This window comes from Somniosus microcephalus, chromosome 3 (assembly GCF_052327205.1).
Source record: "Somniosus microcephalus isolate GS21.2 chromosome 3, FLI_Smic_1.0, whole genome shotgun sequence".
Taxonomy (NCBI): domain Eukaryota; kingdom Metazoa; phylum Chordata; class Chondrichthyes; order Squaliformes; family Somniosidae; genus Somniosus; species Somniosus microcephalus.
This window is the reverse complement of record NC_140989.1, coordinates 38,807,974-38,834,854: the sequence shown is the minus strand read 5'-3', so window position 1 is coordinate 38,834,854 and position 26,881 is coordinate 38,807,974. Positions and strand designations below refer to the sequence as shown.

Sequence of the window (26,881 nt, the reverse complement as noted above, 5' to 3'; positions counted from 1 at the left end):
ACGTTAACTCTGTCTTCCACAGATGCTGCCTGACCGGCTGAGAGTTTCCAGCATTTTCTGTGTTTATTGCAGATTTCCAGCATCTGCAGTATTTTGCTTTTGTCCAATTAATAGGTGTTTGATGCAAATCTATTCATCACCTAGTTGTAAAAGCCAGTTAGAAATAATTGACTATTTACCTGAACAAAGCAAGCATGTAGACAAAATTGCATTTCAAATGTTAGCATATTAACACTTTTCTAACTCATCCAATAGACTAAAGTTATTCTGTCTGTCATGTATTGGTCAAACTGTCTACTTGTAGCAAATTCAAAGGAAAAGACATGCATAGAAGTTAAAAAATATAAAGGCTTTCCTATAATATGAAATGTGTTCAGGCTCTCTCTCTATCATAACAACTTTGTCCTCGCCTCGCCTTGCCTCCCACCTCTTCTATCCTCAATTTGTTGACTTCTTAGGTACAGCTCTGAAGACACTGGGCACCCTACAATACCTCAGTGGCCATTATTGATATGTGAACCTTGGCATTGAGTGTCTAATTGAATATAGGTGACATTACAGGACATTTGAGAAAATGAGTCTAGAGGTGACCAATGCATACATACGGATTTCAGTGGCAGTGGGGCATCCACACACGGAGAGGAGTGGAAACCCTGGATGATTTTACTTCCCTAAACCAAAAGTGCTACCTCTACCAGCACCCCAGCTGAAATAATGTAACATTATGGGATTCAGCTACTCTTAAGATAAACTCATTGAACTCGTGAAGGAGGAACTGCACACAATTGTAACCAAATTATTTTGATAATTTCAACAGCATGGGAGGAGACTGTCTGTACTGCCTGCACGTGGGATTTATGCTCAAATCATAATTCTGATGAAGATTGGGCCCCTGAGATCTGGGTCATGGGCTCCTCAGCCAAGGCCAATCATTTCTGCTCCTTCTCCCCCTCCACCCCCTTTCACCCCAGAAAGCGAAAGCTGTTTCCTCATCATCCCCTCCCAGCTCCTCCTATTAAATGTTGGTGTTCAGAGAAATTTAGGTGTCCTCGAACAGGAAACACAGAGTTAAAATGCAGGTACAGCAGGCATTTAGGAAAGCAAATGTCATGTTCGTAATTATTGCAAGGGGGTTGGAGTACAAGAGTAAGGAAGTCTTGCTACAATTGTACAGGACTTTGGTGAGACCACTGTGCACAGTTTTGACTCTCCTTATCTGAGGAAGGACATAAGTGCCTTAAAAGCAGTGCAGCAAAGGTTCACTAGATTGAAAAGATTGAGGTTGAAAAGGCCATCTGACAACTGAAGAACAGTAAGGCCTCAGGAGCAGATGGAATCGCTGCCGAGGCACTAAAGCATGGCGGAGAAGCACTACTGGCACGAATTCATGAACTCATTTCTCTTATCTGGAAGGAGGAGAGCTTGCCAGGGGATCTCAGAGACGCCATAATCGTGACCATAGAGTCAGAGTTATACAGCACAGAAAGAGGCCCTTCGGCCCATCGTGTCCGCGTCGGCCATCAAGCCCTGTCTATTCTATTCCCATTTTCCAGCACTTGGTCCGTAGCCTTGTATGCTATGGCGTTTCAAGTGCTCATCTAAATGCTTCTTGAATGTTGTGAGGGTTCCTGCCTCTACCACTCTTTCAGGCATTCATGATTCCAACCACCCTCTGGGTGAAAAAGTTTTTCCTCAAATCCCCTCTAAACCTCCTGCCCCTTACCTTGAAACTATGCCCCCTTGTTATTGATCCCTCTACTAAGGGGAAAAAGTTCCTTTCTATCTACCCTATCTATGCCCCTCATAATTTTGTACACCTCAATCAGGTCCCCCCTCCGCCTTCTCTGCTCTAAGGAAAACAACCCCAGCCTGTCCAGTCTCTCTTCATAGCTGAAGCTCTCCAGCCCAGGTAACATCCTGGTGAATCTCCTCTGCACCCTCTCCAATGCAATTACATCCTTCCTATAGTGTGGCGACCAGAACTGCACACAGTATTCCAGCTGTGGCCTAACTAGTGTTTTGTACAGCTCCATCATAACCTCCCTGCTCTTATATTCTATGCCTTGGCTAATGAAGGCAAGTATCCCATATGCCTTTTTAACCACCTTATCTACTTGTCCTGCTGCCTTCAGAGATCTATGTACATGCACACCAAGGTCCCTCTGATCCTCTGTCCTTCCTAGGGTCCTACCATTCATTGTGTATTCCCTTGCCTTGTTAGTCCTCCCAAAATGCATCACCTCACACTTTTCAGGGTTAAATTCCATTTGCCACTGTTCTGCCCATCTAACCAACCCGTCTATATCGTCCTGTAGCCTGAGGCTTTCCTCCTCGCTATTTACCACTCCACCAATTTTTGTGTCATCTGCGAACTTACTGATCATACCTCCTACATTCATATCTAAATCATTAATGTACACTACAAACAGCAAAGGACCCAGCACCGATCCTTGCGGTACACCACTGGACACAAGCTTCCAGTCACAAAAACAACCTTCGACCATCACCCTCTGCCTCCTGCCACTAAGCCAATTTTGGATCCAATGTGCCAAATTGCCCTGGATCCCATGGGCTCTTACCTTCTTGACCAAGAAAGGTGACGAGTCCGATTGCGGTAATTACAGAGGAGTTTCCCTGCTGTCTGCCACAGGGAAAGTCATCGCAAGAATCCTCCTCAATTGCCTTCTCCCAGTGGCCGAAGAGCTCCCCCCAGAGTCGCAATGCGGATTCTGCCCACTAAGGGGCACAATGGACAATTACAAGAGAAATGCAGGGAACAGCACCAACCGCTGTACATGGCCTTCTTTGATCTCACAAAAGCGTTTGACACTGTCAACCGTGAGGGATTATGGAGTGGTGTCCTCAAATTCAGCTGCCCACAAAAGTTTGTCACCATCCTCCGCCTGCTTCACGATGACATGCAAGCCATGATCCTGACCAACGGTTCCACCACAGATCCAATTCACGTACGGACCAGGGTCAAGCAAGGCTGTGTCATCGCACCAATGTTCTTCTCGATCTTCCTTGCTGCAATGCTCCATCTCACCCTCCGTAAGCTCCCTGCTGGAGTGGAACTAATTTACAGAACAAACGGGAAACTGTTCAACCTCCGTCGCCTCCAGATCCAAGGTCGTCCCATCCTCTAGTGTCGAATTACAGTATGCAGACGACGCTTGCATCAGCGCTCACTCGGGGGTCGAACTCCAAACTATCGTCAACACCTTCACTGAAGCGTACGAGAGCATGGGCCTTACACTAAACACCCGTAAGACAAAGGTCCTCTACCAACCTGCCTCCGCCACACAGTACTGCCCCTGATTATCAAAATCCACGATAAGGCCTTGGACAACGTGGACCACTTTCCATACCTCGGGAGCCTACTGTCAACAAGGGCAGACATCGATGACGAAGTCCTACACCGCCTTCAGTGTGCCAGTGCAGCTTTCGGTCACCTGAGGAAGAGAGTGTTTGAAGACCAGGACCTCAAACCCGGCACTAAGCTCATGGTCTACAGAGCAGCAGTGATACCCGCCCTGCTGTATGCCTCCGAGACATGGACCATGTACAGCAGGCACCTCAAAGCACTGGAGAGGTACCACCAACGCTGCCTCTGCAAGATCCTGCAAATCCACTGGCAGGATAGGCACACCAATGTCCGTGTTCTCGCTCAGGCCAACATCCCCAGCATCGAAGCTTTGACCACGCTCGATCAGCTCCGATGGACGGGTCACATCGTCCGCATGCCTGATACGAAACTTCCAAAACAAGCGCTCTACTCTGAGCTCTGACACGGCAAGAGAGCCCCAGGTGGGCAGAGGAAACGCTTCAAGGACACCCTCAAAGCCTCCTTGGAAAAAGTGCAACATCCCCACTGACACCTGGGAATCCCTGGCCCAAGACCGCACAAAGTGGAGAAGAAGCATCCGGGAAGGCACCGAACACCTCGAGTCTCTTCGTCGGGAGCAAGCAGAAGCCAAGCGGAAGAAGCGCACGTCAACCCAAGCGCCCCACCCAACCACCCCTTCAACCACCATCTGCCCCACCTGTGATAGAGACTGTAGGTCCCGCATTTGACTCCTCAGTCACCTGAGAACTAATTTTTAATGTGGAAGCAAGTCATCTTCGGTTCCGAGGGACTGCCTAAGAAGAGAAGAAGAAGGTTGAGTAGATTGGGCCTATACTCTCTCGAGTTTAGAAGAATGAGAGGTGAGCTCATTGAAACATATAAGATTCTGATGGGGATTGACAGGGTAGATGCTGAGAGGTTGTTTCCCCTGGCCGGTGAGTCTGGAACTAGGCGGCATAGTCTCAGGATAAGGGCTTGGCCATTTAAGACTGAGATGAGGAGGAATTTCTTCACTCAAAGGGTTGTGAACCTTTGGAATTCTCTACCTCAAAGGGCTGTGGATGCTGAATCCTTAAGTATATTAAAGGTTGAGCTAGATAGATTTTAGAATAGAGTTTAGAAGAATGAGGGGGGGCACGGTGGCATAGTGGTTAGCACTGTTGCCTCACAGCACCAGGGACCCGGGTTCAAATCTGGCCTCAGGCGACTGTCTGTGTGGAGTTTGCACATTCTCCCCGTGTTTGCGTGGGTTTCCTCCGGGTGCTCCGGTTTCCTCCCACCATCCAAAGATGTGCAGGTTAGGTTGATTTGGCTATGATAAATTGACCCTTAGTGTTAGGGGATTAAATACGTGGGGTTACGGGGATAGGGTGGGATATGTGTCGGTGCAGGCTCGATGGGCCGAAATGGCCTCTATCTGCACTGTAGATTCTGTGATTCTGTGATTCTGAGAGGTGATCTCATTGAAACATACAAGATTCTGAGTTTTGACGAAGGGTCACAGACCTGAAACGTTAACTCTGTTTCTCTCTCCACAGATGCTGCCTGGCCTGCTGAGTGTTTCCAGCATTTTCTGTTATTTCAGATTTCCAGCATCCGCAGTATTTTGCTATTGTATAAGATTCTGAGGAGGATTGACAGGATAGATGCTGAGAGGTTGTTTACCCTGGAAAAAAAAATTACAAGGCTATGAGGAAAGAGCAGAGAAGTGGGATTAATTGGATAGCTCTACCAAAGAGCCAGCAGAATGGCCTCCTTCTGTGCTGTATCATTTTATATTCTATATAAGGTAGAAATGGGTAGTGAAGGGATGGGGGAATGATCCAGATACATGATCCAGACCAGTGGCAATCTGGGAGATGGTGGTTTGTTGTTCTTCATTATAACCCCATAGTAGATGATAAGAGGAGTCAGTTCCCATTTAGAGGGCCCTTCTGACACACCAGTGTTAGCAAGTTTTATGTCCATGTCCTAGTCAAAATTAAGACAACAGAGAGCTAGAAGTTCAGAGGAAGATAGTTTACAATGAATAAGACAATTATATAATTACAAAAATAACACCTATCAGACACAATATTAGAGGGGATTCAGACACGTGTGCAAAATCTGAGCACAAATATGCATCCTGTAAAACTAACTGAATTATTGGACGATCACTATTATGGCTGGAGCTCTTATTGAAAAGATGAAGAAAAGGCCAAAGGAAGGGATCTAAGAGGAGTATGAAGGCAGTTCTGATGAAACAGTCCTGATGAGTCCCACCTAAAATAACTTTTCTTTTTAGACACTGACTGACCCTATATATATTTGCAGCATTTCCTGTTCCTACTTCCAGCCTTCATGTTTTTTGTTTTTATTTAAACTGCTTATTGGTTCAGAGATGGCTGACAGCCACACTTCTCAATAAGCTAAAACTTTCTGATAATTCAGACTCTTTTACAAGATGCGTACTTGTACTCAGATGCTGCTCACAGGTGTCTGAATCCCTTATAACATTGTAGCTGGTACGTCCAACTTTTGTAATGTTGTAAGCACAGTATTCTGTGTTCTCAAATGTCTTGCCCTGAAGGTTTAATTCTTCACTCCAACTGACAGCACAGCACATCAATCATGAAGATTTATAAAATAATTCTGTGGAACAGTTCCACACATTTTATGAACCTTCTACTTTCAGAGAAATGTAAACATCAAACCATCAGTATTGCCCTGTGGCAAGAATTAATCATCCTTCCCTTATATATGATGAACTGCAAAAACCTTATGTAAAAATGAAGCAACACAGAGACTTTCGGGTCGAGGGACGAAAAGATATTTGGATTTTTTACATGGACGTTGGCTCAGTTCCACCTAAAAGAGGCTCTATGCAACTTTTTTTTAAGCTAGTAGAAAAAGTCTTAAACCCTGTTTTGGCAAAGGCCACACCTGATGTGAATAAGCATGTGGTGGAAGCAGGAAGGGCTGATCCCACTGATGTTTATGAGGCTAACCCCTCTACCTCATTTTAGTACAATCCTTGTGTGTGGAAAATCTGGCACGGTTTTAAATTTTTGAGGCATTGGAACCAGTTTTGTGGTAGGTGTGACCTATACAAAAGGGACGGTCTACACCTGTGCAGAGATGGAACTGATGTTCTCGGGGTAATTTTTGATAAAGCAGTTCGGGAGCATTTAAACTAGTATGGCAGGGGGCTAGAAACCTATGTAGTGAAATAGAGGAAAGTGAAAGGCAGACAGAAATAAATGATAAAAGGGTGAGGAACAAAAAACAAAGGGCCAAACTAATTCATAAAAAATGTGAGCATAAAAAAAGCCTGAGGGTTTTATACCTTAATGCGAGAAGCATCAGGAACAAGGTAGATGAATTAGCTGTGGAAATAGAGGTTAATAATTATGACCTAATTGGGATTACGGAAACATGGTTGCAGGGTGAGCAGGGCTGGGAGCTTAACATACAGGGGTATTCAGTATTTAGGAAGGATCGACAAAAAAGAAAGGGAGGAGGGGTAGCATTGCTAGTAAAAGAGGGGATAAATGCAATTGAAAGGAAGGATATTAACTCAGTTAATACAGAATCTATATGGGTGGAGCTAAGAAATAGCGAGGGGCGAAAAACATTAATAGGAGTGGTATATAGGCCTCCAAATAGTAAAATAGAGGTTAGGGAGGGCATCACGAGGGAAATTAGAGAAGCGTGCAATAAGAGCACAGCTGTCATCATAGGTGACTTTAACTTACATATAGATTGGACTAGCCTAATCAGTAAAAATAATGAGGAGGAGGAATTCCTTGAGTGTTTGAGGGATGGTTATCTGGATCAATATGTCGAGGAACCAACTCGGGAACAGGCTATATTGGACTGGGTACTGTGCAATGAGAAGGGACTAATCAGTAATCTTGTTGTACGGGGACCCTTGGGTCAGAGCGATCATAACATGATCGATTTCTCACTCGAAATGGAGAGCGAAGAAATTGACTCAGAGACTAAGGTCCTGAATTTAAACAAGGGGAATTATGATGCCATGAGACGGGAACTGAGTAGGTCTGATTGGACAACGTTCCTGGGAGGACTGGAGGTAGATAAACAATGGCAAACATTTAAAGATAGAATGACAAAATTGCAAAAATTGTTTATACCAATCTGGCATAAAAGGAAATCTAAAAAGGTGACTCAACCGTGGATAACAGGGGAAATTAGAGACAGCATAAAATCCAAAGATAGGGCGTATAAAATAGCCAAAAAAAGCGCCAGAGCGGAAGATTGGGAACAGTTTAAGATAGAGCAAAGGAGGGCAAAGGGCATAATCAAGAGGGGCAAAATAGCTTACGAAAACAAGCTGGCGGAAAATATAAAAACTAACTCCAAAAGCTTTTATAAGTATATCAAAAGGAAAAGACTGGTGAAAACCAAAGTTGGTCCATTGCAGTCAGATACGGGGGAATATATAATGGGAAATAAGGAAATGGCAGATCAACTAAATGCATACTTTGGGTCAGTCTTTACGAAGGAAGACACAAAAAACCTCCCTGGGATATCGGGAAAAATAGGGACATTGGCAAAGGAGGAACTGACGCAAATCAATATCTCTAAGGATATGGTGTTAAGGAAGCTAAAGGGATTGAAGGTGGACAAATCCCCAGGGCCTGATAACATGCATCCTAGGGTACTGAAGGAGGTGGCCCTAGAGATAGCGGATGCACTAAGGATGATTTTTCAGAATTCATTAGACTCGGGAACAGTGCCGATGGATTGGAGGGTAGCTAACGTTACCCCACTATTCAAAAAGGGGGGTAGGGAAAAAGCAGGTAATTACAGACCTGTAAGCCTTACATCAGTTGTGGGCAAAATGCTGGAGTCCATCATTAAGGATGAAATAGCGGAGCACTTAGCAAATGGGGACAGGATAGGACAGAGTCAACATGGATTTACAAAGGGTAAATCGTGCTTGACTAATCTATTGGAATTTTTTGAGGGAGTAACTGGTAGAATAGATGGGGGAGAGCCAGTAGATGTGGTGTACCTGGACTTCCAAAAGGCCTTCGATAAGGTCCCACATAAAAGATTAGCATGGAAAATTGAGGCTCATGGGATAAAGGGGAAAGTTTTGGCGTGGATAGGGAACTGGCTGTCAGATAGAAAACAGAGAGTTGGAATAAACGGCTCATTTTCTGAATGGCAGGCAGTAACAAGTGGGGTACCACAGGGATCTGTCCTGGGCCCCCAGCTGTTCACAATTTACATTAATGACCTGGATCAGGGAGTCGGATGCAGCATTTCCAAATTTGCAGACGACACTAAACTAGGAGGGGGGGTGGGCTCAGAGGAAGAGACCAGGAAGCTCCAGAGCGATTTGGACAGACTGGGCGATTGGGCGGATAAATGGCAGATGCACTATAATGTGGACAAGTGCGAAGTTATCCACCTTGGGTGCAGGAACGGGAGGGCAAATTATTATTTAAATGGCAATAGATTGGGAGAGGGGGAAGTACAGAGAGACCTGGGTGTTCTTGTACACCAGTCACTGAAGGCGAGCATGCAGGTGCAACAGGCGGTCAAGAAGGCAAACGGTATGCTGGCCTTCATAGCAAAAGGGTTAGAATACAGGAACAGGGATACCTTGCTGCAGCTGTACAGGGCACTGGTGAGACCACACCTCGAGTACTGTGTACAGTTTTGGTCGCCTCATCTGAGGAAGGATGTTCTTGCCATGGAGGGGGTGCAGCGGCGATTCACCAGGCTGATACCAGGAATGGCGGGAATGACCTATGAGGAGAGACTATGTAGTTTAGGGATGTACACACTGGAGTTTAGAAGATTGAGAGGGGACCTCATAGAAGTGTATAAAATTCTGACAGGTCTAGACAGACTGGATGCAGAAGGAATGTTTCCCTTGGCGGGTGAGAACAGAACTAGAGGACATAATTTAAGGATAAGGGCTAAACCATTTAGGACAGAGATGAGGGGGAATTTCTTCACTCAGAGAGTGGTGAACCTGTGGAACTCATTGCCACAGAGGGCAGTGTACGCCAGCTCATTAAATATATTTAAGAGGGAATTAGATATATTTCTACGGGCAAAAGGGGTTAAGGGTTACGGAGAGAAGGCGGGGACGGGATACTGAATTAAAGGATCAGCCATGATCTCATCGAATGGCGGAGCAGGCACGAAGGGCCGAATGGCCTACTCCTGCTCCTATCTTCTATGTATCTATGTAAGCCTAACCAGCAGATTGATTGGCTCAGGAGCGGGAAATCTGCAAGGTAGCTGTTCTTAAATGGATGCTGCTTCCATGAAAGCAGAAGGAGTATTTGGTGTGGCTAAAGTTCTACTTCCAGTTGAACACTCGCTAGCTGCAGAAAAAAGATGCTAGATCTACATGGAGCAAAACATGTCTGGAAATAAGAATGTGGGGGAAACTCTTCCATTTTGAGAATACCTCCGAAGCCCTGCTGCATGCTTATATGCTTACTCTTTTTCTGGCAAAGTCAAAGCAAACCCATCTTTACCAGACAATGTTTATAGATGTGATTCAGACAGGAGATGATGTTGAATGGACAGTTGACCTTTGGATGAATGACTTAAAATGTTCATTTTAAGATAGACATGGGAGCTTAATGTCATGTCATAGTCAGTTTACAAGAAGCTAAGTACAAAACAAAACAAGTCTAATACAAAGTTGGTGATGTACTCTGGCTAAAACATCAAGTTGAGAGAAAAATGTACCATGGTGTGTAAATATAAAGACAAATACCAAAGTCTAGAATTTCAAATTCTGGAACAGTAAGTAGAGCCAATCCTTGAAAGTTGAGTATGTGAATAGTTAAGAATTATCAAATGAATGAATGCAGCGTTCCTAATGATAAATGTATAAAACTGACAGACGTATTTAAAGACTCAGGATGAATAGCAGGAAAGCAGAACATATGATTAATGCCAATCATACATTCATCAAAGAAAAAGCCAACCACACTTCATAACAATGTTTATGTTGAGCTAGGTACAATGAGGAAACTTGGTGTAATAAAATCTAAGAAGCAAGCCATGGGTCAGCAGCATGGTGACAGTAGTCAAGTCAAGCAGTGAAAGAGTGAGAACATTTTTCAATGTATAGAGTAATAGCTTTGTGGTTATCAAATGCCAAAATCTTTAGCACACTTGATGCAAATTATAGCTCGTCAAAGGAACCTAATGCCGATTTCAGGCACGGGCTCTGGACACCCCTTTTTCTGCCTTTACCAATATGACGGGCCACACACACTTGCACCACGTAATGTCGGTGTGCTTGTGTTGTGATGCAGAATGGAATGCTGATTCACAGGGCCAGCTCACTACCAGATTCCCTGGTCCACTCCCCTACTTGCAATTTCTTCATGGCATGGTGCTCCCAAGCCTGTCTCCTGAACTGCTCTCTGATGTATGTGCACAGAGGCAAGAACGAGGCAGTAGAATAAACTCACAAGAGAGGCATGCCTAGACCGCATTGGCATCACCTTATCTGTATCCAATATCCCTGAACTCTAGAACTGTAGAAGCTCCTATACTTGAACATGAAAGACTATATAGTCTATGTGGTTATGGGATTCTGAAGCAGTTTAGTCTCTGACCTCTGTCTTTAAAAGTTATTAATCTTGGAATTTTGCCAAGTCACAGAGCTTAAGCTTGATATACGTAGCTTTGAAGATTGGAAACGGAATTGATTTCTCTTACCCATTCCCAGGTCAAAGCAATTTGCCTTGTGAATTTGGAGTTTAGATAAGGAACATGGGAGCAGAAGTAAGTCATTCAGCCCCTCGCGCCTGTTCCGCCATTCAGTTAAATCACGGCTGATCTGTATCTTAACTCCATCTACCCTCCTCGGTTCTGTAACCCTTGCCTAACAAAAATCTGTCGATCTCAGTTTTGAAATTTTCAATTGACTCAGCAGCTTACTGGGGGAGAGAGTTCCAGATTTCCACTACCCTTTGTGTGAAGAAGTGCTTCCTGACATCACTCCTGAATGGCCTGACTCTAATTTTAAGTTATGCCCCCTTGTTCTGGACTTACCCACCAGAGGAAATAGTTTATCTTTATCTACCTTATCAACTCCATTAATCATCTTAAACATCCCAATTTGATCAACCCTTAATCTTCTAAACTCAGGGGAATATAAGTCTAGTTTATTCAACATGACCTCCTAATTTAACCCCTTTAGCCCTAACATCATTCTGATGAATCTACTCTGAAACCCCTCCAAGGCCAATATACCCTTCCTGAGGTGGGTGCCCAGATTGAATGCAGTGCTCCAGATGGGGTCTAACCAGATTTCTCTACAGCTGTAACATAACTTCCACCCCTTTGTATTCCAGCCCTCTTAAGTTAAAGACCAACATTCCATTAGCCTTTTCAATTCTTTTTTGTGCCTGTCCGCTTGCTTTTACTCATTTGTCTTTCTTAGATCCAAAGTGGATGACCTCCCATTTCCCCATGAAAATTCGGTTTTGTTTATTTGTAATTTCTATCCTTTTCCATTTATTCCATCACCATGGGCCAGTCCAAGATCAGCTGGATGGCCTGCTTTCACACCTCCACCAGTGTTACTGTAATAGTGGTCAGTAGAAGTTGTGCAAGACAGTTTGAGGGGACCCTTTCTCTTGGCTCTTCCTTCCCTACTTGTGTGTAAGATGCTTGGCTCCGCTCACCACCTCCTGTGACTGTGTGGCTGAGATTAATAACCAGCTCAAGCTCAATTCCAATATATTGCATTGAAGGGGTGTTCATAAATTGTATGTGCTTATTTTATTACAAGTTTCACAATTATGGTAACCCATTTTCATGTAAAATTGTGAAAATTATTCATTTTTGTTGATGAACCATCTGTTGTGTTTTTGTTTTTAACAGAAGAAGTTGCCAGAGTCCCAGTTGAGGATACAGATCCTAGTGTTCCTTCAGAAACGGTATAGCTAACATGCATTTTGTAAACCTTTTCAAGGGCTTGCATGAATATAATGAACGAACCATGATGGTTCTGCTTATTTCATCTACTTGCCCTGGTGTTGAATCCTCAGGTTCCTTAATTTTTGTAAACCTGACATGCAACTTTGATATGAATAAAATTTACATCTAGGATATTGTGGCAGTGATAACTTATTTCAGAAGTGCCTTTACAAATGTGAAGCAATAGTGTGAACAACATATTTCTACCTTTTTTGCACCAGTGAAAATTCTCATTAGTTAACATCAATGGTGCAACATTCTGTTTGTTAAAATACATCTTGAATACTTGATGTATTACAAGCCATGAAGTGATAACAAACCGCAGTTAGACATATGTATTTTTTTTCTATTTAACAAAGTTTAGAATCCCTCCTACTTTCCCCTTTTTCTCCTCGTATCACTGGGCCTAGCTCTTGCCAAAAGTATCTTCAGCTGACTCCAAGGAGTTGTGCAACAATAGCCATGTTACTATCACCCATGATTTACCTCCTCCATCTATTGGTTGTGGAATGCTTTGGGACATATTGAGGATGTGAAAGACACTATGGGCAGGATTTTCATTGGGCCATGGAGGCGGGATTGGCCATGGAGGCGGGATTGGAGGCGTGTGGGGGGTTAAAATCTCAATCGGGGGGCACGAACCCATCCCGCCCGCAATCCGCCTCCATGCCAGTTTCAAAGGAGGCGGATACCCGACCTGTGCTGGGACCCGCCTCCCCGAGGCGGGAAGGGGATTAATGCCAATTAACTGCCTGTTAACAGGTAGTTAACGGGCAGTTTTTAGCCTAATCCCTATTTTTATTACTGAAGTGTGGGATTCCCAACGGCTCCAAACCATGCCAAGTTAGCGAGACGGGCCGTCGGGCTGAAGGACTTGGAGGGTTCGAGATGTTCGGAGTTCAGGTGAGTGATGGGTGCATGAGTGAAGAGGTAAGTGTGTTTGGTGTGTGTAAAGTGTTTAAAGAAGTTTTACTTACCTTTACAGCCTTCTGTTGAGTCTGTGTGTCCCAGTTATGTTTATTATAAATCACTGGACACAGACAACAAGAATAACTTTAACAGGTCTTTACTATTCGGAGGTCAGGGCTGAACTGCCCAGCAAATCACTACACAACGTTTATATACCGGTGTGGTCACCACCGGTATTACAGTATACAGCAGCCAAGAGAAAGTAGTACATCTCTTAAGGTAGTTCTCTTAAGGTGGAACAGGTTACATACACCACACCTTCCTTCAGGTGTCGGGAGTCCCTCATCTCACCGGCACAGAAAGCAGAATGGCCGCGAGCTGTCAGAAGTTGCAGCATTCAGCTTTCTGTTCTGGAGAGATCTCTAAATCAGCCTGAGAGGAAGGAATTAACTTAGTGTACAGATTGTCAGTGTTTGACAGCTTCAAACAGCTGTCAAACGCTGATATTTCATCTGTCAAAAGCTCTTGACAGATAAAATGTCAAATCTGTGACGTCACCTGTTGTCGGGTGGCCCTTAATTGGCCTGCTGAGCCCGCCAGCGGGTTCAACAAGGTTAATCAAGTGAAAATCGTGTGGGTTGGCCACAACTCAATGGAGGCGGGACTACAACCCCGAAAGTTGTAGTCTTGCCTCCTACACGCCTCCAGAATCAAAATCCAGCCCTCTATAAATGCAAGTTCTTCATTACTACACAAAAGATTTAAGATCAGTACTCCTTACTCCCCATATTTAGGCAGTTTCCAGCCTAGCTATATTCTTAGAACAGCTTCCTCCAAAGGCTATGCTGCAGACTTGTTGTTTGGATCACTGTACCAAGCTCATGTTGCAGTAGAGGTTTGTAGTTTTAAGAATATGGGCAGTGCAAGAGGTGAATACTTTTGAAATTGAAATGCTAAAACCTATGGCTGCCACCTTTTTTCTCAATACAGAATATAATCTTGTAAATGCACGTGGGCAAATTGCATATAGGCAGAATTCAGTTCCCTTTAAATCACATTTCTTCTCCCTCAAAATAAAAACAACATCTGTTAGCAGCAGACTAATGATTTATCACACTGCTGCTGGGGAGGAGATGAGATTGAGAAAATTCACATTTTGTTTCATTTCCATTGCCACCACTGTCCTCAGTGTAGGGAATTTTGCTCTGTATCACAGGCCTTGCCACTTCAACACTGTTAAATCCAGAGTGATGGCAAGAGTACAGCCACCATTTTTACGGTGGCACCCTTAACCACCGGTACATAATTTTAGTTGCTTCTGCTGCATACAAAATCTGATAGTCCCAAGTGTTTCTTTTTCCTCCCAGATTTTTGTGCATAGGACTTTCATTATTATTAACAATAGACTGTATATGTGTGAATTAATGCTTTTATCTTTCTACTTCCACAGATTGAAAAATACCCTATTCAAGCTACAGATCACAGTGTTTCCACTAAAGGTATCGATCTTTTTGACCCCAGAACACATACTGGACAGAATTTTCACTTAACTTAAAATTGAGACAACTGCAACGCACCATTCATTGAGTTTTTACTTGGAATGAAAGCTGCCATTTTTTGTATGATGGCCAACATGTGTAATACCGTTACTTTGCATCAGCAGCCATGTTGAACTTGATGCCAGTAGAAAATTGGGTACCCAGGACGAAGCAGATTAAGCACATTTACACGCATTAATGTGTTTGTATGAAATTCCGTTAACTACTGTTTTAATAAAGGCATTAACCTATTTGTAAATAATTTGGCAATCTCATATTTAAAATAAATGGGTCAGTGCCATTGTTAAGGTAGGGGGCAAAGGAATTTCATACGAATGCAGTAATGAGCTTATTAGTAATAGTGCACAGATTTCAACTCCAATGTTTCCAGGCTTTCTAATATTGTGGCGCAGTTGATGGATTGAGCTTCTTTCATGATGCATCCTTGGGCCAACTGCTAATAAAAGTACAAGAATGGCCCAGAGTGACTTCTTCTAAAGTTTTCTCCCTCCTTTCCTGTGAGTAGATATGCAACCTCCATTCCCTGCTTCTCCCTGGTAACGTGGGGCAGAGATGAGGAACTGCAGGCAGAATCCAAATGTACAGCATGCTAGAGCATCAATAGAATTTAATGTGATTTTTAATTTCATTTTTTAAAAAGGAGAGCCAGCCTGGACACTTGCCCCACAGACTCGGACGTGTATGCATTGTTGTGCTTTGTTTTGTTAAATAAACCTTGGTTTTGGAGGTAAAAGTTATATCTTGAGCGTAACTAAAGTTAAAGGCTGAGGGGGACCTGATCGAGGTGTACAAAATTATGAGGGGCATAGATAGGGTAGATAGAAAGGAACTTTTCCCCTTAGTAGAGGGGTCAATAACCAGGGGGCATAGTTTCAAGGTAAGGGGCAGGAGGTTTAGAGGGGATTTGAGGAAAAACTTTTTCACCCAGAGGGTGGTTGGAATCTGGAACTCACTGCCTGAAAGGCTGGTAGAGGCAGGAACCCTCACAACATTCAAGAAGCATTTAGATGAGCACTTGAAACACCATAGCATACAAGGCTACAGACCAAGTGCTGGAAAATGGGATTAGAATAGACAGGGCTTGATGGCTGGTGCGGACACGATGGGCCAAAGGGCCTCTTTCTGTGCTGTATAACTCTATGACTCTATGACCCTAAAGAAGTTCTAGAGGACTCATTTGAAAGAAAGGCTATATAGCACCTTTTACGACCTCGGGACGTCCCAAAGCGCTTTACAGCCAATTAAATACTTTTGACGTGTAATAACTGTTGTAATGTAGGAAAAACAGCAGCTAATTTGCACACAGTAAGCTCCCACAAACAGCAATGTGCTAATAGCCAGATAATCTGTTTTAGTTATGTTGATTGAGGGATAAACATTGCCAGGACACCGGGGATAACTCCCCTGCTCTTCTTCGAAATCATGCCATGGGTTCTTTTATACCCAGCGTATGTAAGGGAGCAGACAGGGCCTCCGTTTAATGTCTCATCCAAGTGAAGTGTCAGCCTAGATTTTTGTGCTCAAATCTCTGGAGTGGGACTTGAATCGACAACCTTCTGACTTGGAGGTGAGAATGCTACCACTTTAGCCACGGCTGGCATTTGTTCTAGCACAGGGCCCAGGACAGGTTAGTTTATTATTCGGGTTCTAGTGGCAACTACCCTTTTACCTCTGAGACCTGGATTGGAAATCCAGACCAGGATAATGGCATGAATGTTTATGCACTTTGTTAGCTGTAAGGGACCAATGTGAAATGTGTCTGTGGCAGTTTCAACACAGTTTTCAATAGGTATGGCTCTTTCGTTCATTCTCGAGATGTGGGTGTCACTAGCAAAGCCAGCATTTATTGCCCATCCCGAATTGCCTTTGAGAAGATGGTGGTGAGCCTTCTTGAACTGCTGCAGTCCATGTGGTGAAGGTACTCCCACGATACTCCACGTGATATCAAGAAACGGCTGAGCGCACTGGATACAGCAAAGGCTATGGGCCCCGACAACATTCCAGCTATCGTGCTGAAGACTTATGCTCCAGAACTAGCCGCGCCTCTAGCCAAGCCGTTCCAGTACAGCGACAACACTAGCATCTATCCGACAATGTGGAAAACTGCCCAGGTATGTCCTGTCTACAAAAAGCAGGACAAATCCCATCCGGCCAATTATCGCCCCATCAGTCTACTCTCAAATCATCAAGAGAGTGATGATAGCAATGACACCTTCCAAGTGGCACTTACTCACCAATAACCTGCTCACTGATGCCCAGTTTGGGCTCTGCCAAGACCACTCAGCTCCAGACCTCATTACAGCCTTGATCCAAAAATGGGCAAAGGAGCTGAATTCCAGAGGTGAGGTGAGAGTGACTGCCCTTGACATCAAGGCAGCATTTGACTGAGTGTGGCATCAAGGAGCCCTAGTAAAACTGAAGTCAATGGGAATCAGGGGGGAAAACTCCCCTGGCTGGTCACAAAGGAAGATTGTTGTGGTGGTTGAATATCAATCCTCACAGCCCCAGGACATCGCTGCAGGAGTTCCTCAGGACAGTGTCCTTGGCCCAGCCATCTTCAGCTGCTTCATCAATGACCTTCCCTCCAACATAAGGTCAGAAATTGGGATGTTCGCTGATGACTGCACAGTGTTCAGCGCCATTCACAACTCCTCAGATAATGAAGCAGTCCATGCTCGCATGCAACAAGACCTGGACGACGTTCAGGCTTGGGCTGATAAGTGGCAGGTAACATTCGCGCCACAGAAGTACCAGGCAATGACTATCTCCAACAAGCGAGAGTCTAACCACCGCCCCTTGACATTCAACAGCATTACCATCGCCGAATCCCCCACCATCAACATCCTGGGGGGTCATCATTGACCAGAAATTTAACTGGACAGCCACATAAATACTGTGGCAACAAGAGCAGGTCAGAGGCTGGGTATTCTGTGGCGAGTGTCTCACCACCTGACTCCCCAAAGCCTTTCCACCATCTACAAGGCACAAGTAAGGAGTGTGATGGAATACTCTCCACTTGCCTGGATGGGTGTAGCTCCAACAACACTCAATAAGTTCGACAAAGCAGCCCGCTTGATTGGCACCCCATTGACCACCTTAAACATTCACCCCCTCCACCACCGGCGTACCGTGGCTGCAGTGTGTACCATCTACAAGATGCACTGCAGCAACTCGCCAAGACTTCTTCGGCAGCACCTCCCAAACCCGCGACCTCTTCCACCTAGAAGGACAAGGGCAGCAGGCACATGGGAACACCACCACCTCCAAGTTCCCCTCCAAGTCACACACCATCCTGACTTAGAAGTATATCGCTGATCCTTCATCGTTGCGGGGTCAAAATCCTGGAACTCCCTCCCTAACAGCACTGTGGGAGTACCTTCACCACACGGACTGCAGCGGTTCAAGAAGCCGGCTCACCACCACCTTCTCAAGGGCAACTAGGGATGGGCAATAAATGCTGGCCTTGCCAGTGATGCCCACATCCCACAAACAAATTTTAAAAGTATTGAGTTCCAGGATTTTGGACCAGCAACGATGAAGGAACGGTGATACATGTCCAAGCTTGGATGGCGTGCAACTTGGAAGGGAACCTGGAGGTGATGGTGTTCCCATGCACTTGCTATCCTTGTCCTTCTTGGTGGTGGTGCTCGTGGGTTTGGGAGGTGCTGTTAAAGAAGCCTTGACAAGTTGCTGCAGTGCAACCTATAGGTAGTACACGCTGAACCCACAGTGCGCCGGTGGTGGAGGAAGTAGATGTTTGAGGTGATGGATGGGCTGGTCTGTCCTGGATGGTGTTGAGCTTCTCGAGTGGCAATCTTACTTAGAAAGAGAGACCACAATGGTGGCTAATGTAAGAAATAGAAATGTCATGCTGGCATTGTTGGTGGGTGCTCCTCTAACAGGGTAGAGGCACATTGCTGGGATTGTTTAGCCCTTGCAGGAGCTGACCTGGGAGTACTTGATGCTGAAGCTGGGTACAAAAAGTAGAAATATTCTATTCCTTGGCTAGTTCACATCTTGATGAGCTTTTTAAATTTTCTGCCCTGTTGCTTTCATTTAGATCTCCCACCCCCCACCCCTTCATCCAGCCGTGCACCTTCCCGAGTTGAGAAGACTGGCTGTAGATTTTCTCCCAGACATCCACTAACACTAACATAGAGCCACTGGACGAGAGACGACATGCGAGAGCTGTCGAAGAATGCTGGCCTTCTGATTTCACTTCCTACTTATGAGGAGATACTTGACCTCATTCATCCTCTCTCGATGATGGTACTGCTGGGATCAGGATCTCTCATTGTGCAGAACTGCATACATTAACCTGCAAGCTGCCACACTATAGTCCAATGCATTAGAGCCTGAAAAGTGCTGTGTCACTATACTGCCTGCATTGACCCAATGCAAAAATGCGATCACAAACATCATTTATCGCTTTGTGGTGTAATTTTGGTGCTTCTGTATTTTATCTGGAGAGCATTATCACTTCTGAGGAATTGTTCATTCCCTGTATTGTATAACTGAAGTGGGCGGTGCTTTATGCTGAAGTTCTTTCAGTTATTGAGCACTGTCATCTATCAGTACCTATTAAAACTCAATTAATATTGCTGACAGGTGCTTCAGATCTCCCAGTACAGGATACAGCAACTCTTAACCTGGAACATTTAACTGCAAAGCCTCAAACGACAAGACGGGTAGGGACAAGTTTATCTCTACTTTTATTCCCTTCCTTGGTTATGAGCTTTTACAGAGATTAAGTTTCAAAGTATTCTGCCCTCAGTTTAGCAAGCATGTTGAAAAGATTTTTTAATTTCTCTCCCTCTTCCCACAATCTCCCCTGGGGTCTCATGACTAGACCACCTCTAACGTGAGGTATTAAGAATGGGGCGGCTTCAAAATAATATCGACAGCAAGATGGCAATGTCAGCTTTGTGATGAGAATTTTAAAATAGCTTATTCAGCACACCAGAGAGGTTCTTTAGCACTGCAGTGTGCTGTGACAAACACCTTGAGCTGCTTTTGTGCGTCTCCTAATTTCTGGATTGAGTGGGATTTGGGAATCCTGTCCTCTCTCTTGGCTGAGGAATAATTAAGTAAGGAAATGGAATCTGATCTTTAATAGGATTTAAAAAAGGAAATGTCCTGCTTGAGGCGATTTGCAATTTGTGACAGCCTGAAGTTGAAGCATTGGCCACGAGGCCTTCCTGCTGTTGTGATGTACATGACAATCACACCCAAAAGGCAGCTGCCCCAACTAGGTCTTCCTGTCAGTTTCTCAGATTTTCTTTTCTCTGATTCTTTTTCTGCATGTTCAAAATTCTTCATTACCAGCTGCCGCCTATTCAAAAACAGCTTTTTGGCATATTTCCCATCTATTTCCAGTGGAGAACATCCACTACAGGCCTGGGGCCAAGCTGAGCTTCAGATATTGCACAAAATACTCTCAAGCATTTAGGGCATTACGAGTGCATCTGGCCAAGCATGACACCAACAGATCAGGAAGGATATAAAAGTAATGAAAATAAAAGGTGCAGTCTGTATTCAGCAGGATGTTGCCAAGGGGTGAGGGGTTACAGTTATGAAGAGAGACTTTTTCACTAGAGCTAAGGGATGACCTGATGGAGGTCTTCAGGATTATGAATGGTTTTGAAAACATAAATAGAATTGTAGTCTGGTTACTGGTTGGTGAGACAGTAACAAGAGAGCACAGATTTAAGATAATAACAAAAAGAATTAGACGGGAGGCTAGAAAAAGTATCTTGATACAGAGGGCAGTTAGAATGTGGAATTCTCTGCCACAAACTATTGTTGAAGCAGAGTCCATGAATTCTTTTGTTAGACAGTTGCTTGAAAAAGATGAATAGTAACGAGTATGGGGAGCGAGCAGGAAAGCGGGATTAAACTAGGTGGCTCACGTGGAGAAAGGCACTGGCGCAAGTAGTCTATTTCTGTCCTGTATCATTCTATGATTTTATTATTTCAAATTTTCCTTTAGTTTTCCACCCACACATGTCAGGACCATCTACAGCACAACCAGGTAAAGAGAAAAATTCATAGAATCATGACAGATGTACATTTTAGAGCATATTTATTTTATGAACAGTATTTGCAACGTGAAAGTAAATCAAAAATTCTGTCTTGTGACATATAACATAAGATCAGTTGTTAGCACAGGGAAATGTTTGGAAGGCAACAAAGGAAAGGTCATAACTTCTTGTGGCTAAGGTGAAGATGCATGAAATTCCTCCATTTCAATGCAGACCACTTGTGAAATAGGTTGAAGTAGGCATAAAGAGCAAGTCATAAGGGATTATTGCATTAAACTGCAATTGCTTGTATGCATTTTATTTACCTGCGCTGCCTTGAAGGTCTCCCCTAGTAGTCCAGCAACCTAATGGGGAGGGGTCCCTTGCATTTTTAAGATGTGATTTTAATCACTGGTGATAGTTGCAACTCAAGTTTGTTTGCAATGACTTGAATGCTATGCATCCTTCGTCAGAAAAATGCAGTTGCTCTGATCTTGTTGCAAGCTTGTTGAAAATAAGACTTCTGTAAAAACTCCCAGCTTTGTATTTTTGTTCAAAAGTATTCTTCCCTAAACTTCAAGCCAAAGTTGTATGTTCTTACTGTAATGCTAACCTCACTGAAATGTGCTGTAATTGTCATGCAGCCTGAAGAGAATGACAGTCAGCACACTGAAGGAGAATGTTTATCAGAAGGTAAAATGAGCCATTTCTATTACTTATCATAACTACAAAAGCCATTGTTATTTGGGTTGAAATAAAGGTCAGCCTTATCAAATGTAACTTGACAAACCAGAAACCATTGATTGGTATTTAAGCTGTAGTTTCATTTTCTTAATCTTTTATTTTGGGTATTCAGTTTGTAGATCTCTTGCAGTAATTCAGGGTGCCGATTTTCCTAACCATTCCCTGGATCCAAAGGTCAAGAGAAATGTGACAGAGCCATATGCAAAGTCTCCGCCCCATTTATGTTGCTTCGTGATTTCTGGGGTTTCCCTGGGGTGGAGCTGGATTGTGCAGACCCAGCGATGGCATGAAGAACAGTTGAGAGGGGGCATCACAAATCCACCGCCCCACTGTCTCGGACTTGCAGCTGTGAGGTGCCCAGATGCAGGGACACCCCGAAATGCTGGCATTGGACCTGCACTGGGATCCCCCTCAGACCAGAGGATCTAATAGAGCCCAGCAATGTTACAAAGGGAGGCTTCTAGGTAGGTTTTTAAATATCTCTTCACTAAATCCAGATCTACGGGCCTTGGGACCTGCTGTTCCCCAGAAGGCCCTGAGGCTAGGAACATAGAAACATAGAAGATAGGAGCAGGAGTAGGCCATTCGGCCCCTCGAGCCTGCTCCGCCACTCAGTGAGATCATGGCTGATCATTCAAATTCAGTACCCTGTTCCTGCCTTCTCTCCATATCCCTTTAGCCTTAAGAAATATATCCAACTCCTTCTTGAATATATTTAATGAATTGGCCTCTACTGCCTTCCTTGGCAGAGAATTCCACAGGTTCACCACTCTCTAGGTGAAGAAATTCCTCCTCATCTCTGTCCTAAATGGCTTACCCCTTATCCTTAGACTGTGACCCCTGGTTCTGGACTCCCCGACCTTCGGGAACATCCTTCCAGCATCTAGTCTGTCTAGTCCTGTTAGAATTTTATAAGTTTCGATGAGATCCCCTCTCATTCTTCTAAACTCCAGTGAGTACAAGCCCAATCGACCCAATCTCTCCTCATACGTCATTCCTGCCATCCCAGGTATCAGCCTGGTGAATCTTCGCTGCACTCCCTCCATGGCAAGAACATCCTTCCTCAGATAAGGCGACCAAAACTGCGCACAATACTCAAGATGTGGCCTCACCAAGGCCCTGTACAACTGCAGAAAGACATCCTTGTTCCTGTACTCAAACCCTCTCGCTACGAAGGCCAACATACCATTTGCCTTCTTAACCGCCTGCTGCACCTGCATGCTTACCTTCAGCGACTGGTCTCGTTGCACTTCCCCTTCTCCCAATCTATTGCCATTTAGATAATAATCTGCCTTCCTGTTTTTGACACCAAAGTGGATAACCTCGCATTTATCCATGTTATATTGCATCTGCCATGCTTTTGCCCAATCACCCAACCTGTCCAAATCATACTGGAGTTTCTCGGCATCCTCCTCACAGCACACAGACCCACCCAGCTTTGTGTCATCTGCAAACTTGGAGATATTACATCTAATTCCCTCGTCCAGATCATTAATATATATTGTGAATAGCTGGGGTCCAAGGACCGATCCCTGCGGTACCCCACTAGTCACTGCCTGCCACTTGGAAAAAGAGCCGTTTATTCCAACTCTTTGCTTTCTGTCTGCCAACCAGTTCTCTATCCAAGTCAATACCTTGCCCCCAATCCCATGTGCCTTAATTTTACACGCTAATCTCTTATGTGGGACCTTATCGAAAGCCTTTTGAAAATCCAAATACACCACATCCACTGGTTCTTCCTTATCTATTTTACCAGTATCATCCTCAAAAAATTCCAGTAGATTAGTCAAGCACGATTTACCTTTTGTAAAGCCATGTTGACTTTGTCCGATCCGGTCACTTTTTTCCAAGTGCTCTGCTATTACATCCTTTATAATGGACTCTAGCATTTTCCCCACTGCCAATGTCTGTAATTCCCCGTTTTCTCTCTACCACCCTTTTTGAACAGTGGGGTAACATTAGCTACCCGCCAATCCATGGGTACTGTTCCAGAGTCTATCGAATTTTGGAAGATGACCAGCAATGCATCTACTATTTCTAGGGCCACTTCCTTAAGTACCCTAGGATGTAGATTATCAGGCCCTGGGGATTTATCGGCCCTCAATCCCATCAATTTCTCCGAGGCGTGCAGCTGTGCTGTAACTTCCTCCCTCTACCACTACCACTAGGCCGTGCTAGGGAGGCAGGCTGCACCAGGGGTGCCTCCAGCCATGGTAATAGTCAAGGACAGTAAATATCGTTGCTCCTGGGCCTGAGCACGCGTGACACACTTTGGGGTGGGGGGGAGGGCAGGAAAACCGATCCTATACTCGACAGATTATTTTGGTTGCTATTGTTGCCACTGATGAGATTTTCTGAAACATTCCTCCACCTCCCTGTCCATTCCTCTACACGCGTTCACAGACCAAGAGACCTGTAAACCACTTGTCTAAACCAGTCACTAAAAGGTGGCTGATAATCGAGATGGCCGAATTTTATTTATTTTAATTTCAATGTAATTACATTGTTCTTCTTCCTTGCTTGCTTTTCTCCACAGCTGCTAGCTGTGTCCTCAGCAGAAATAGCACATTGTCCACTCTAAATTGAGTGGAGTGGTGATTGCCTAATTATAATTTTTGATGTCAGTGTTTTAAGAAAAATTCAGGGTTTTTTGGTGCGTTTCTACAAAGAATATACAGGAAACTTTCTGGTATCCGGCACTGACGGGACCGAGCTGGTGCCGGTTGATCAACACTGCCGAAGAAACGAGCGCTAATGTTAAAACATACGGAGCTCAGAGCTCCGTCTGAAGCAACAAACCCTGTTGCTTAACAGCTTCATAACAGTCAGCGCAGCTTGCAAGCGTCTCTGTAGCTAAGCAACAGCTTCAGCTACATGCTTGCACAGCCACAAATGGAGAAAAAAAGCAACGAAAAGTAAAAAAAGTTATCTGAACCGACTCCTGAATTTTGCCGGTGGATAGAGCATTCCGGATATTTAACCTCCGTTTAAACGAAAGTTTCCTGTAATCTGAAAAACAATTTTGAATATCGTTGAAACATTTTTAGAGTCATAGAAATTACAGCACAGAAGGAGGACGTTTGGCACACCTGGAGCTATTGGCCTGAAATTCAGCAGGCTGGGGAGAGTAGGTTTATGGCGGGGGGAAGGGAGGTGGAATTTAGGGCAAAATCCAGATCCGGCAGGGCCGTTTTACAGCCCTGTTGCAAATTCGGGCACTTTCGGGAGCAGGCCTATAAAATGATTGCCCATGAATGAGTGGGTGTAAATGAGGCGTACCGTGGCTGCAGTGTGTACCCTCTACAAGATGCACTGCAGCAACTCACCAAGGTTTCTTCGGCAGCACCTCCCAAACCCGCGACCTCTTCCACCTAGAAGGACAAGGGCAGCAGGCGCATGGGAACACCACCACCTCCAAGTTCCCCTCCAAGTCACACACCATCCTGACTTAGAAGCAATGACTATCTCCAACAAGCGAGAGTCTAACCACCGCCCCTTGACATTCAACAGCATTACCATCGCCGAATCCCCCACCATCAACATCCTGGGGGGTCATCATTGACCAGAAATTTAACTGGACAGCCACATAAATACTGTGGCAACAAGAGCAGGTCAGAGGCTGGGTATTCTGTGGCGAGTGTCTCACCACCTGACTCCCCAAAGCCTTTCCACCATCTACAAGGCACAAGTAAGGAGTGTGATGGAATACTCTCCACTTGCCTGGATGGGTGTAGCTCCAACAACACTCAATAAGTTCGACAAAGCAGCCCGCTTGATTGGCACCCCATTGACCACCTTAAACATTCACCCCCTCCACCACCGGCGTACCGTGGCTGCAGTGTGTACCATCTACAAGATGCACTGCAGCAACTCGCCAAGACTTCTTCGGCAGCACCTCCCAAACCCGCGACCTCTTCCACCTAGAAGGACAAGGGCAGCAGGCACATGGGAACACCACCACCTCCAAGTTCCCCTCCAAGTCACACACCATCCTGACTTAGAAGTATATCGCTGATCCTTCATCGTTGCGGGGTCAAAATCCTGGAACTCCCTCCCTAACAGCACTGTGGGAGTACCTTCACCACACGGACTGCAGCGGTTCAAGAAGGCGGCTCACCACCACCTTCTCGGGCAATTAGGGATGGGCAGTAAATGCTGGCCTTGCCAGCGACGCGATCATCCCCATAAACAAATCATTTTTTAAAAATACATCATACGACGTATTTCCCTCATTTACATCCTTGTCGTCATTGCACAGTATGGATTCCCGTGAGACCCTGGTGTATAACATTGCTATGGCTGTGGAAGGGGTGAGGAGAAATTTCTGCATTGAAAGGCCGATTGCTTGAATGCAATCACTCGGGGTGTTTGTTTGATTGTTTTACTAAAACCAGCAGAAGGCACCAGGGTGTTTTAGAAACACTGCACCAGAACGCTGTGGACTCGCTGATGCTATGGCAAGCTGCAAAATACCTCCCTCCCGCCCCATCCCCATGGGTTAGGCGGCTGCCCCAAGTGACTATTCTTCACATGCGGACCTAGACAGCGAGTTCCTGTTAGTTATTCACATTTGAGGCGCATTACAGCCAATCCCTGATGACTACATGTGCGCACTTTCCAGCAGGAGTCACCAGATGGTGATCAGGAGCAGAAATGCGCTGATTTTTGTTTTGTTCTGTAGTGCCTCTAGTGATCAATATAAACCTAGAGGTGCTGGTGGAAAACATTTATTTCGATGGGTCTGAGTGCTTCCAGAGTATTTACTTTACAGGGCTGCTGCTGGCGTTGGGGCTGCTATTAACTTGAATGCAGTAATGTAAAGACAGAAAAAGATAGGATCAAACTTCAGGAAAAGGTAAATGACAAGCTACTTCCTAAAGCTAATCCCCACTTCTTGTTTGCAGATATGAAAGACAGTAAACCATGCACAGATTGTTCAGAAACTACATGCAAAAATTCATCGTTATCTTCAACGTGCATCTCTCCTCCTCCTTTTATCGGTGACTTGATGAATGATGAGGATTTGCTGTACACACTGAGGTTAAAGCTGGATCCATACCACCCAACCATCAAAAACTGGAGGAACTTTGCCAGCAAATGGGGCATGACCTATGATGAACTGTGCTTTTTGGAGCAGAAACCGCAAAGTCCCACCTTAGAGTTCTTGCTGAAGAACAGTGAACGAACTGTAGCACAACTGATTGACCTGTGCAAGTTTTACAAGAGGGTGGATGTACTGAAAGTGCTGGAGACGTGGGTGGAGAAAGAGTGGCCTAAACAGTGGCATACAAAATAAAATAAAGCTTAAAAGAGATTTAGAATTCATAGCAAAA

General features: G+C 44.7%; 1 protein-coding gene across 20 annotated transcripts in view; it reads left to right on the top strand.

Moving 5' to 3' along the window:
* Positions 1–26,881, top strand: part of edaradd (EDAR-associated death domain) — a 55,029-nt gene extending 28,148 nt beyond the window's left edge. For 3 of the 20 annotated variants that reach the window (XM_085980125.1, XM_085980132.1, XM_085980127.1), the window contains 7 exons: positions 12,221–12,276; positions 13,127–13,219; positions 14,676–14,724; positions 19,393–19,472; positions 20,774–20,815; positions 21,449–21,497; positions 26,453–26,881. In XM_085980125.1, coding sequence (XP_085836251.1) covers positions 12,221–12,276; positions 13,127–13,219; positions 14,676–14,724; positions 19,393–19,472; positions 20,774–20,815; positions 21,449–21,497; positions 26,453–26,844 — 761 coding nt within the window. In that variant the 3' untranslated portion in view covers positions 26,845–26,881. The remainder of the gene's footprint in view (positions 1–12,220; positions 12,277–13,126; positions 13,220–14,675; positions 14,725–19,392; positions 19,473–20,773; positions 20,816–21,448; positions 21,498–26,452) is intronic. The other 17 variants (XM_085980140.1, XM_085980120.1, XM_085980172.1 and 14 more) reach the window with 11 other exon arrangements.